This window comes from Euprymna scolopes, chromosome 9, assembly GCF_053919585.1.
Source record: "Euprymna scolopes isolate OS-2025 chromosome 9, ASM5391958v1, whole genome shotgun sequence".
NCBI lineage: Eukaryota > Metazoa > Mollusca > Cephalopoda > Sepiida > Sepiolidae > Euprymna > Euprymna scolopes.
In genome coordinates, this window is record NC_136490.1 from 84468248 (window position 1) to 84480828 (window position 12581).

Genomic DNA, 12581 nt, shown 5'->3' on the forward strand with positions numbered 1-12581 from the left:
CACTTTGTGACTATTTGTAAAATTTTTTATCTTGGAAACTACTAGTTTTGTTTGCCGTGTATATAAATGGTTATTTCCGTTTTCAGCGCCCCCGAAAACCTTTAAAAGTGGAAAATTTGAAGGAATATAATCCCATATCGAGATTACTAACGTTTCTGAATTAGTGTTTTTTTACACTTATAGGCTTCCGTAGATAACAAAGTGATAATCTTAACATCTGGTTTCTGTAAACTTTCTTGAAAGACATGCGTTGTCGCGGTATGTGTTGGAAAAATCCTTCCATTTAAAAAATACATGGATTATAATACATAAATATGAATAAATTCTCATACAGGAAGATTAAAAGAAAGCATATCTTACTCATTAACCAGGTAAGTTATATATTTTGCCAGTTAAATATATATCGTAAGATTCAACTAATGTTATTGTTCGACATTCCGTGAAATGTTAAGTGAAGAAATCCAAGGAAAAATAAATAAAAAATAAATAAAATTGTTTATTTCTCTATTAAAGCTTTTATGATATTAAAATTTGGTCTTTGCTCGTTTTATTGAAATAAAATTTACGGGTTTAAATTACGTTTTCATATTGTTATAATCTGATAGACAGATAGGTGTCTATTCAATCAACTGTTTCTTATGGTGACTCGGCTGAAAATGCTGATACTGCTAGCGCTACAATGAATAAATAAAATTTATTATAAAAAAAATGCATACAAATCAATATAAGACTTACCTTTTGTAAAACAGATTTTTATTAACGAACTACAGACGAGAAAATGAATTTTAATGTCTTCTGTTGACACTTATATATCTGAAGATAATGTTGCTTACAGGCCTCCATACTTTTTTGGAAAAAAGATGCAAAAATTGATTAACACCCTCTATCATTTTAATTAATCAAATCAAAACAAATTTTTTTTGCAATTTTGATTATCTTAAGAGTTCTATTATATGAATGTATTTTTTATTATTGGAAACCTGTTATAAAAAATCTTTAACTTCATATCGCGTAATATTTAAATTTGATATCATTTAAAGCTTTTTAGAAATAATTATTTTTTAGAATTCTGTATCTTTTTTAATTCAAATATTACCGAGAAAAAAAAATTATCAAGTGTTTTTTTTTTTTTTTAACATATGTCCAATTTTGATTACAACTTTAAGGTAAGTGAAATAAATAACGGGCTGATATATATAACCATTTTTTAATTTGATCTTTTCAGATTTAAAAAATGTTTAAATTTTTATTGACCTATATTTATTTTGTTTAATTTTTATAACATGAAATATTGAGAGGGATAGAATACCAAAAAGAGAAAAATTCAGGAAAAATATGACGATTATTTGATTTTTGCTAGATTTTTAAAACCTGGGTATGTGTATGGCTTCAAAAGCGTCATTACATAGGAACGTTGTTTTAAAGCGTCAAGAATGTAAACACTTTTTGTCTTGCATTTTCATTATTTTTGTATGCTGTAAAAAAAAAAAAAAAATTAAAAATATTAGCAGTTTATTTAAAGCTTCTTTTAAATGGTAAAAAAAAGTTATGGTGGTAGCGGTTTATTTACCCTCATTCTTTATTCTGAAGGAGTAAAAAAAAAAAAATTAAAAAAATTTTTTTTCACTGAATAAGGAGTATATTACCCACCAACTAATTGGCCGACCACATGAAGGGATTATCGTGACCAGACCGGACTATCGAAGCGTCTCTTATTCATATATACCAGTTGTTCAAGTATATCTCAGTACGTCTGCACACACCCCTAAGCAGTGTTGCCTGGGAAATAGACTATCTCTTCCTTTGAGGAGTGGAGAAATAACCCTGTATATTGTCTGTCTAATGCGCCCCATTCCTTGAGATGAACTGGGAAAAGAAGTCACATGCTCATCCACACCAGGGTTTCACAAGTGATGGTATGGAAATATCTGATGTCAACACTCACTGCTATTCAAAAAAATAATATTGTGGAAATGATGTTGGGACAGGTGGCAAATTACTGCCCCAGCATATAGTGCCATTGTTAAGAACTCAACGTAATTAACAAATGCTTGGCAAACCATAAGACAACATTATCGCTTCTAGACTAGTGGCTCTCACTTACTGAGCCGGACAAACGCTATGAAGGGTTATTTCAGAGACTTGCAGCCTTCATTGACGACTCCTTACTAAACACTGACACCAGTATACGCCATCATGAAAGTGTCCCCACAGAAGATTAAGAAGTCACCTCTACGTTAGAGAATCTAATAATCCTCACTTGGTTGCGCCTACTTCATCCAGCCCTCCCTAAATTAGTCAAGCAACGTTATGGGACGGAGTTGAGATCATGCACATTGGCATCAGTCAAGCCTGAGATCTCCCTACTCTCCTTGGAGTTCGGAAATGAAGCATCTGTGAGCTGGGCATTTACTACTCCACTTTGATATACTAGGAAACCTCAACTGAAGAAGACTTGCCCATTGTGTAGTCAAGCTAGAGTCCCAGCACAAACCATTTTTTGAGTGAATGCATCTCCCTTCCTGAATAAGACTGTAGATATATGACCAAGGATCACCAGCTCCTTTACATCTTTGACGATGAAGAGCCTGATTATCCAGACACCTTAAGTAATTTACATATAGACAATGAAAATATGACAACCTCACAGCTAGTGAAAACTGAACAATCCTCCTACATCGACACTTTCTCAAATCGTCGTCCAGTACGGATGGTTGTAGATTGTGGTGCCATTGGGAATATGATTTGACACTCAACAGCCAAGTGCCTGGGTGCTAAAATCACAAAACTTCCCAGTCTGCCAGACAAGCAGATGGATCCTTCCTCCCTCAATCTGGTTGGAGAGACCAGGCTTAGTCAGGAGAGAGGGGGGCCACAATGTGCTTCTTTGAAGGCTTGGTTATTGAGGATCTTGATATTGAGATACTTGGCAGTGTCCTATTTATGTGCAATACTGACTCGTTAGTGAAACCTGCTAGGTTTGAAATATGGATTGATAACACAATTCAGGTATGGCTCTATTACATCCCCTCCCAAAATGAGACTAGTCAGACGTGCTCATGTTTTATGTACTCCACCCCAACAAACCACAATGTGGCCTGGTGAGTACTTGAAACTCTCCATGCCCGAAGATGAGGATGACGAATTTTTCATTGGGATTCAGGCCACGTTAACCCGTGACTAATACCCATAATCATAAGGAGTGTAGGAGGAAAAGTGCATCTTGTCAACAACACCAGTGAATCACAACAAATGCATAGATTATGACACATTTGCCAGGCTGTATCCACGTTCCTTCCAATATCATCTTCTGGCATGGCGAGTACCTACCCAACTTCAAGCAAACACCATGACAACATCGCTTCCTATGTGGCCATCAACCCAGATGACATGTTATCCTCTACAGAGAAGCTGAAATTTAAAAGCATAATTCCGAGTTTTATGAAGTTTTTGGAGAGGATCTACCTGGGTATAGTGGTTCATTTGGCCACTTCAAGACTTCCATTAACATGGGTCCTACTCAGCTGCCCAGCTTTGAGGCCGACTTCCCCATTACAATGAAAACAGACTCCGAGAACTGCAACATGTTCGATGAGTTAGAACATATCGGTGTATTTTCCTGTCCAGAAGATATTACAGTAGCAGTGGAGTATATGAGTCTGTCCTTCTTTGTCAAAAAGCCTAATGAAGGACATCGCCTACTTCTGCATTTTCCAGTATTGGTCGACATGTGAAGCCTCAGCCATCTGGCATGCTGAACATTGACTCAACTCTAAGGAAGATAGGTCAGTAGCGATGGATTATCAAAACCGACCTCACTAGCGCCTTCTATCAGATCCTCTTGGCAAAGGAATCCATAAAATATTGTGACTCCCATTTCAGAGGCATGCATGTCTATACAAGATTCTGTGTTTAGGACTTCCCTTCTGGAGATAATTAAGGGATCATTAAACCTCCTGTATACCAGCCGCCCCACATGGAAAGAAATTCAAAATGAGTTCTTAGACGAGCACGGGCACACCTGATGTAGGTAATTCGCTCATCAAAGCAATTTAATGGCATTAAGGATGTGAAAAGATATCTTTAGACCACCACATTAGCCCAGGATGGCCTTGTAGTTTGTTCTCCCACAATTATTGTCCTGCGACATGCCCTACATGTCTTACTGACAGTGCTGCAAATTAAGCTGGGACACCCTACCAACACCAGATGCAACAGGTAGTGAGCCGGCATTTCTATGCCTTGGACCTGGCTGAAGCTGTGAACAAAATTGTATCCTCATGTTACCAGTGTGCTTCATTGAGCAGCTCCCCACTCATAGCTGTTCCTCAGTCCTGTGAAGACCACCCAAATGCACTCGGGGTTAGGTTTGCTACTGATATCAAGAGAAATAGACAACTGATTTTTGTCTTATGAGAGTACGTCCGTTCTTATACTGTTGTACTCCTTATTCCAAATGAGCAGATGGGCACATTGTGAGAGACTATTCTAAAGACCTGTTTGCCCATCAGACCCATGCTTTCGTAAGGACAGACTCTGCCCCCCCCAGCTTCAAATCCCTTAAAAATGATGGGATTCTGCTCACTCACGATACTCTATGCTCACTCAATAGAAATAGGTAACCTTAAAAACCTCAATCGTAACCCTGTTGCTGAAAAGACTGTCCAAGATGTCCAGCGAGAGCTTCTCAAGTTGAACTCAGCTGGTCTGCAGATCTCTACAGGCTCTCTCTCTGTGGCATGTTGAACTGTAGGTTTGAATCACTCGGATTGATCCCCAGAGAAATCTTGTGTCACAGGGACCAGTTTACCAATGAATGCATCCACTTCAATGATATGGATTTTATAGAAGAACAGCATCGTAGGTGCAAGGGCAACCATGTTTAAAATGAACGGTCTAAGCACCCAACTGCTCACATAGGCCTTGTATGGTGGTGAATGCCGGAAACGTTGTATACTTTCCCAGTGACCTATCAAAAAATAAAGGACATGAGCAATACTTAGTTTCATCCAAGCAAGATGACTAGATTTGAAAGTTTGCCGGCTACAGTTAAGGGCTTGTACATACACGGTCCACAAAGATGATTGCTTCAGGGTCCCTTCTCATCCAGGTAAGAGTTTCGTTGTGTGCGCTCAAGAATAAATTCTCTTTGTCCCTTAGAATGGTATTGCGTGATATACCTTTATTTACTGGTGTTGTTTAAAACCAGAAGTGGTCCAGGTAAAGCTTGTCGAGAATGCTTTGTTTTGGGGTTGTTTTGAAAATGGAATGGCAATTTAAATTTTGTTCCGTGTTAATTTTTTTTTTTTAATTGGGAGTGCACCAATACAACCAAAAGAATAAAATTCAACAATTATCCTTTTTATATATAAAAAAAATGAAAGATTTTTTTATATAAAAATAATCTAATTTTTCAATGAAAAATGTTAATTTGGTAAAATTTTGGTATTTTTTTTTTAAGTCCAACACCCCATTCACATTCGTAATGTCAACTTTTATAGGTTTTTGGGTATGCAGGCAATGAAGAACGTCTTTTGGAATAAACACCCCCAACTTCCCCATATTAAGAACATCTTTCGGAATTGACACCCCCAACAGCATACCTGAAAACCTTTAAAAGTCGACATTTCAAATGTGAATGGCGAGTTTTTGATTTTGTTGGTGCATGCGCAAAAAAAAGATTAAAAAGGAATGAAATTTAAATTACCGTTGCATTCTCAAAACAACCCCAAAACTCAACAAGTTTTACTGTGGTTCCATATGGTTTTGTTTTTCGTTTCATGTTTACTGAATTTATATGCCATATTTCAGTAAACAGTCCACTTCCGGCATCTTTACTTTGCATACTGAATTTTTTGATAGAGCCCAAATTTTATTAGGTTTTCATGCACAAGCACCAAAAATGGTTCTGTTCAAATTCTGTAGAAGCACTGACTAGTTTTATCTGATTTTTTTTTCAAGCGGTCACAGGGCAAATTAGTTCACCCTATGAAATTGGTCTAAATTTTGTATTTCTTTCAAACACTGATTTTTATTTACTTTTTTCAGCTTATTTTTTTTTTTTAAAGTTATTTAACACATTTGCAAATTCAACCTAATTAAAAAAAATAAAATACAGAAAAATCAAGTAGCCTTTTTCTATAGAAAATAATTTTTTACAATTTTTAATAGTAAATCATAGCTTATTTAGACCTCTGTAGTTCAAATTGAGTTGCCTCCTTGTATTTATTAAACCTGGCAGTCAAAACATCTCATTTTCTCATAACATTTTCTTAGTTATAAAAAAAACTACTTGACCACTTTGTGATTTTTTTTATTTTAGTATGACATTTTGGATTTGTGACAGGTACATACACCATAAAGATTTTTTTTTTTTTTTAAACTGTTATATAGCTTGTCACTTCCTAAAGTTTTATTTTTATTTAAAAATATTTTTTTTCACAGAATGTGGAAAACAAAGGCTATGCAATTAAGGTGGGGACATTAACAAATTTTGCTTGTTTACTAGTTTCTGTTTCATGGATGAATGAATGCACTCTGATTTCAGTTGGTTATCCTTTCTGGGGGTGCTGTGCTCAAAAGCAGAGGGGACAAAGGCAAAGTTTTTTTTTTTTTTTTTTTTTTTTTTTTGGAGGTTGGTGGGGTGATATTACAAACATTTATGCAACCTTCCAAGGAAGATTAAATAGTTGCATGTAAAAATGCAAGCTTCATATTTAAATAGTAATGAAAAAGTGAATGAGGGGGTGGGGTATGGAAATATTTGTATCTATTGGTTTTCTTGAGACTCTGGTTGTGCTGGGAGCCAAGCACATGTTTTCCACTAGTTATTTTAGTGACAAGTCACATGCATTTAGCCTAAAACTTCTACACAAATTTTTGCCTGATGTGCTTCTATGAATTATTTTAATCAGCATTTACTACTAAATTGTTCATTTGGGCAAACTATGTATGTTCATAAATGCTGATTCTGCTGATGCAAACTCTTTCATTTTAATGATTCTCCATTTTCCAAAGACCCCATTTTATTTGAATTTTGTTCTAAAGATATACATTTCAACATTAAATTTGTATTTAGTGGTTAATCCAAGGTTCGGGTCCCTGACTATCAGGCGGATAACGTCAGACCAGAATAAAACGTTTACCTCCAGCACCTTTACTAGTGACATGGCTACAAGGATAGACATAAAAACAGAAAATTTCCGCCATCTCTGCCGACTGTTCATGCAAAATACTGCCAACCTAGAATACAGCCTTGTCTTCTCCCTTTGTCAGAAAAATCACTCATTTAAAATATGAGGACTGAGGGACAAATAAAGAGAAGCAAGAGTAACAGGAGCTGCCGATAATGCAACCACAATGCATTTTCTACTCTCCATTAAAAAAAAAAATTAAGTATTGTACATATTCACAAATATTTTGTTATTTTCATGTTTTCTATGCTGATGCAATAAAAAAAAATTCATCAATGGAAGTTAATAAATTTTTTAAAAAATATCACTTGTTTGAATTCATATTTACATTTTCACAAATTTTTTTTATTTTTTATTTCAGGCTACTTCAGAAAATGGATTCACGAATCCACTCCAAAACTCCTCCACTAATCCATTCTCTTGCTGCAACTACTCTTTCCAATGATGATATTAACTCAAATCTCTTAGGATCTTCAAGCAATTCTCAATCTGAAAATGTTCCTAGTTTGAAGCAGCAAATTTCTAATGTTCATTTGATTAACGAATTGATGACGGAGGAGGCTGAAATTAAAAATGAAACCTCTCCAACTAAAGCAGACAACACAGCTGTGGAACCATTAGAAAGTGCACACTTTTCTAACTACGGAAATGGTCAGTATACATATATACAATGCTTATATCCACCTCCTCCTTAAAAATGGGTAATCCTCGTGAAGATGACAGAACAATTACTACATTACTGTCTGCTTTAAAAAAAATACCTGCGAAAATTACCCTCACTTCCTTAAAAAAAGAAATAATTCTTGAGAGGCCTGTCTTATGACAATAGACCACCACATTAAAAGATAATATAATCTAGATTAAATCTTTCTTTTTTTTTTTTTTCATTTCTTAAATAAAATGCATGGACGTTTTTATATTTCCCTGGTCTTTTATCTAAGACCAAACTTTAGTATCTGTTATCAGCATCTCGGCAATATCAGACGTTTTAAGACTGACAAAAATATTGCAAATAAGAAAATATGACATTGCAAATTATAACATTAAATGACCACATTTAAAAATGTTCAAAGATCCAGAGGCCATATTGAAAGAATGGATGAAAGTTGGATTTACAGATGTAGAATAGTTGAGGGAGCATGAGGTTCACAGGGAAAGGCCAACAAAAACATGGGAAGGAATGTTGGAAATGGATTTTAGGGGAAGAGAGGTAAATCTGTCCAGAGTTTAGTTTGGATTTGGAAATCAATTTCTAAAAAACCATCCAGCATGTAAAACAGACATTAAATTTATATTTGTCATAGATATTAAATCATATTATATCATAGATATTAAAATAAATACTTTAATATGAATTAAAAAACTTGGAGAGTGATGATGTCGCAGTAAAAAACACTGGTTTTTGGCCAACCACATGGGGACAAAACGGTAGGCAAATGATAACCTGTGAACAGGGCTTTATTCATCAAGAAGTACAGGTATATAGGCTGTAACAAAAAGGGAAGAGAATTGTTAAAAGCATGCAAAACAATGAATGGAATGGGTGGAAAATGTTCAGAGTGGGTTATGGAATGATACGCAAAAGTTCAAGTTTAAGCATCTCTATTTCTCAGGTGGTAGGGGTGGACATGTTGTTGCTTACGAATAAGTTCGGATGGGTTTTTATCAGGCGCTATATCGGCGGATGGAATGTCCCAGGATTCTTCCGATATACAAGGTTCTAACGATGTATCTGGTTGTAGAGGTTCAGCTTCCTGTGAGATAGTACCGTTATTAGTGTGTGGCAGTCTATCTTGCGGTTTTGGGGCAAGTTGTTGCAGTGACACTGTTTCCTCTTTTCCAGTTGGGAGTCTAACATGGGCATATTGAGGGTTGCATTCCAGCAACTCGACTTCGTCTACAAATGGCTCGTACTTGGATAACCTTAGGTTACATTTCATCAGGATCGAACCTGGATTTAAAAGCCAACTGGGAAGGGAGATGCCAGATATTGATTTACGGTTGAACTGGAATATTCTCTCATTAGGTGTAGCGTTAATAGCAGTACACAGTAAGGAATGGATGGAGTGTAAGGCATTGTGTAGAACTGTTTCCCAACTTTTTTTTACCTCAATGCTTAGTGATATTGTTTTCCATAGGGTTGTGTTCAGCCTTCCACCTGGCTATTTCCCTGTGGGTTATAGGCAGTTGTGCGGCTTGTTGCTACTCCCTTCTTATGCAGAAAGTCTGTTAGTTCCGTTGAGAGGAATGATGGACCTCTGTCAGAGTGAATGAGGGAAGGCATGCCAAACAGTGAAAATAGTTGATGGAAACAATTTATGATTGTTTGTGAGGTCATATCTTGACAAGGAAAGGCAAAGGGGAAGCGTGAATATTCGTCGATGATTGTCAATATTTATTTCGACCGTTAGATGGCAATGGGCCCTTAAAATCAACACTTAAGCGTTCGAATGGTTAAATCGCTTTGATAAGCTTGAAATTGGTGGGATGGAAAAATCTCGGTTTTAATTCTGCACAAACTGCACAATTCCGAATAGTTCGTCGAATATCATCGATGGAATAAGGAAGATTATGCAGGCGTACAAAATGAGACATTCGTGTTATACCTGGATGACACAATGAAACGTGTATGTCTCGAAGGCCCGTTGGGTTAGTCGAGGAGCAAACCACTTAAGAAAGTGTGTCCGCGGCTGCATTCTCTTTCTCGGGGCAATAGATTACGTCAAATGTGAGTGCCAATAGTTCTATTCTCCAGTGTTCCACCTTCTCATTTTTTATTTTGCTTGAATGTTTCAGGTCATTCATGAATGCCATGGAATGTTGGTCTGTAATAAGCTTAAAGGCGGAACCAGTAAGGTAGTGACGCCATTTACACACTGCTTCGATGATGGCATGTGCTTCTTTTTCAACACAAGAGTAGTGTTGTTCACTGACTGAAAGTGATCGAGAAAAGAAAGCAACTGGACGCCTATTCTGATTGGGAGTGGCAGCCAGAGCAATGTCAGAGGCATCGGTTTCTACAGTAAGGGGTATGCTGTGATCGATTGTTGTAAGGGAAGCGTGTTCGTTCTTCTTTGAGGTTGGAGAAATCGGTTGAGCAGTCTTCTGGTAGAGGTAAGATTCGATTTTGTGCTAGACGTCGAATTTTGTTTAAGAAGCGAGGAATCCATTGAGCATAATATGAAAATATATGATGACCTGCTGCTGTGATTTCGCATCTTGCGGTAGAGGTAGATGTCTTAAAGTTCGGAAGTGTTCAGGGTCTGGCTTTACAACTCCCAATGACACTTCATACTAAGAGGGTGATTTTTCTCTGTTCGTATAATGCTTTTGTTCTTGTTGAAACATTGTGTTTTCTAGCAACATCTAAGAAGTGATTAAGATTTTCATCACGTTCTTTCATAGTACGACCACATATAGTGATGTTATCGACATGCAAAAGTGTCGGTGATTTTCTCTTGTTTTATTAGGTTTTCTATAGACCGTTGGAAGCATGATACGCCGTTTGTTACACTGAATGAAATGCGGCAGAATTGGTATAGGTTCCCACAGGCTTCAAAGGCTGTGAATTTCTCCTCTTCTAGTATCGGTATCTGATGATACGCATTACATAAGTCAAGGGTAGTAAAGACGGAATAACGAGCAGTTTTGTGAACTAGATCATCGATTCTTGGTAAAGGGTAAGCATCAAGATAAGTGAACCGATTGATGGTCTGGCTGTAATCAATGACAAGGCGCTTCTTGTGTCGGTCATTAGTGGTTACTAGTACCAGTGCTCTCCAGAGAGAGCTAGAGGGTTCGATAACACTGTCTTTTAGGATATTTTGAATTTCAGCTTGATTAAACTGTTGATTGATTGGTGAGTGTCTTCTGGATTTTGTAGCAATGGGCTTGCAAGCAGGTGCTAAATGTTCAAATAATGGTGGGGAAATAAGACAGGACGCCATTACGGCGCATATGGTGAAGGGATCTCTATGACCTCCGAAGGGTATTTCTACTTTGGAATTTAGTTTGAGAAAGTCATGTCCAAGTAAGACGTCTGAGCAGAGGGATGAGAGGACTGAAAGTTTAAAACGTGGATATGTAGATCTTTCATATAATGTCACAGAGCAGTGACCTAAAGTGTTGCTTGACAAGTCTGTGGACACCATTGATATCTTCCTGCAGGAAGTTTGCTTTGGCCAGCCATTTTTATGGATAATGTTTGATGATATATAGCTTTCTGAGCTACCAGTATCCACAAGGGCTTCTAGGATTATCCCATTCACGGAAAGTTCACGGGTGATGCAGCAGTTACTATGGATGCGATTGAATGTTCGCAGGCAGAGGTTATTTTCCTAGGGATGCGGCTTGATCAACAGACTAGCTGAAAATGCCCCCTCTTGCCACAGCTATTACAAACTGCATTACGAGCAGGACACTTAATGCATGGATTTTGTCGATTACCACAGAAGTACTTCTCTCCAGTCGCAGCAGAGGTTTTCTGAAATAACAGGAACTTCGCCAGACACTGAAGGTTCGGCTTTGGCGCCACATGGTGTGAGGTTGCTATAAGATTCGGCGTGTCTCTTGGCTGTTTCTAGCAAATGGGCTAAGTCAGAGGCGTCTTTTAATGTGAGTGTTCTCTCTAAGAGTCTTTGCCGGATTGCCTGAGAACAGATACCAGTTATGAGGGAGTCGCGAACTGCTTGATCACGGTGTTCTTCTGCAGTTACTACCTCAAAGCGGCAATCGGCGGTTAGCGAGTCCAATTTCTGCAAGAAGACACCAATAGTTTTACCCGGTTCCTGCTTAGCAGTTGCCAGAAGATGCCTAGAATGTACGATATTTGAGGGTTTTACAAAAAGAGATTGGAGTTTTGAGATGGCAGCTTTATAAGAGTCACAATTTGCTATTAGTTTGTGTACTGGGTGGGAAATATAGTTGATAAGGACATTCAGTTTGTCAGTGGGTTGGCAGTTGATTGCGTTTAGGAAATTGTTAAATGTGCGCAGCCAATGGTCTGAAGAATCCGGCACTGTGGCTTCAAGAACTGGTCCATTTTAAGTCGGATTTCTTGATGAATAAATTGTAGTGAGGACAACACGGAAGGCGAATGATAACCTGTGAACAAGGCTTTATTCATCAAGTACAGGTATAACTAAAGGAAAGAGAATTGTTAAAAGCATGCAAAACAATGAATGATGTTAATAATATGACCCACATAATCACTTTAAAGGTAGACTTTTTGTTGTTCACAAAAATGTTGTCAATATACGACGATGTCGCCTGTTCCGAAGTGGTTGATGCCACCACATTATAGCACCATGGGCTCTCTGTAGGCGATTCCAGGGCATCAACTGCTGCCGAGACCTGCTCCACATCGTCTTTTAGGATGTTTCAGGCTCT

At 37.4% G+C, this 12581-nt stretch overlaps 1 protein-coding gene across 4 annotated transcripts in view; it reads left to right on the forward strand.

Annotated features, from left to right (window-relative positions):
- Positions 1-12581, forward strand: part of LOC145284740 (lymphocyte-specific helicase-like) — a 208632-nt gene that overhangs the window by 51315 nt on the left and 144736 nt on the right. For all 4 annotated transcript variants that reach the window (XM_080133683.1, XM_080133684.1, XM_080133682.1 and 1 more), the window contains exon 2: positions 7555-7844. In XM_080133683.1, coding sequence (XP_079989809.1) covers positions 7568-7844 — 277 coding nt within the window. In that variant the 5' untranslated portion in view covers positions 7555-7567. The remainder of the gene's footprint in view (positions 1-7554; positions 7845-12581) is intronic.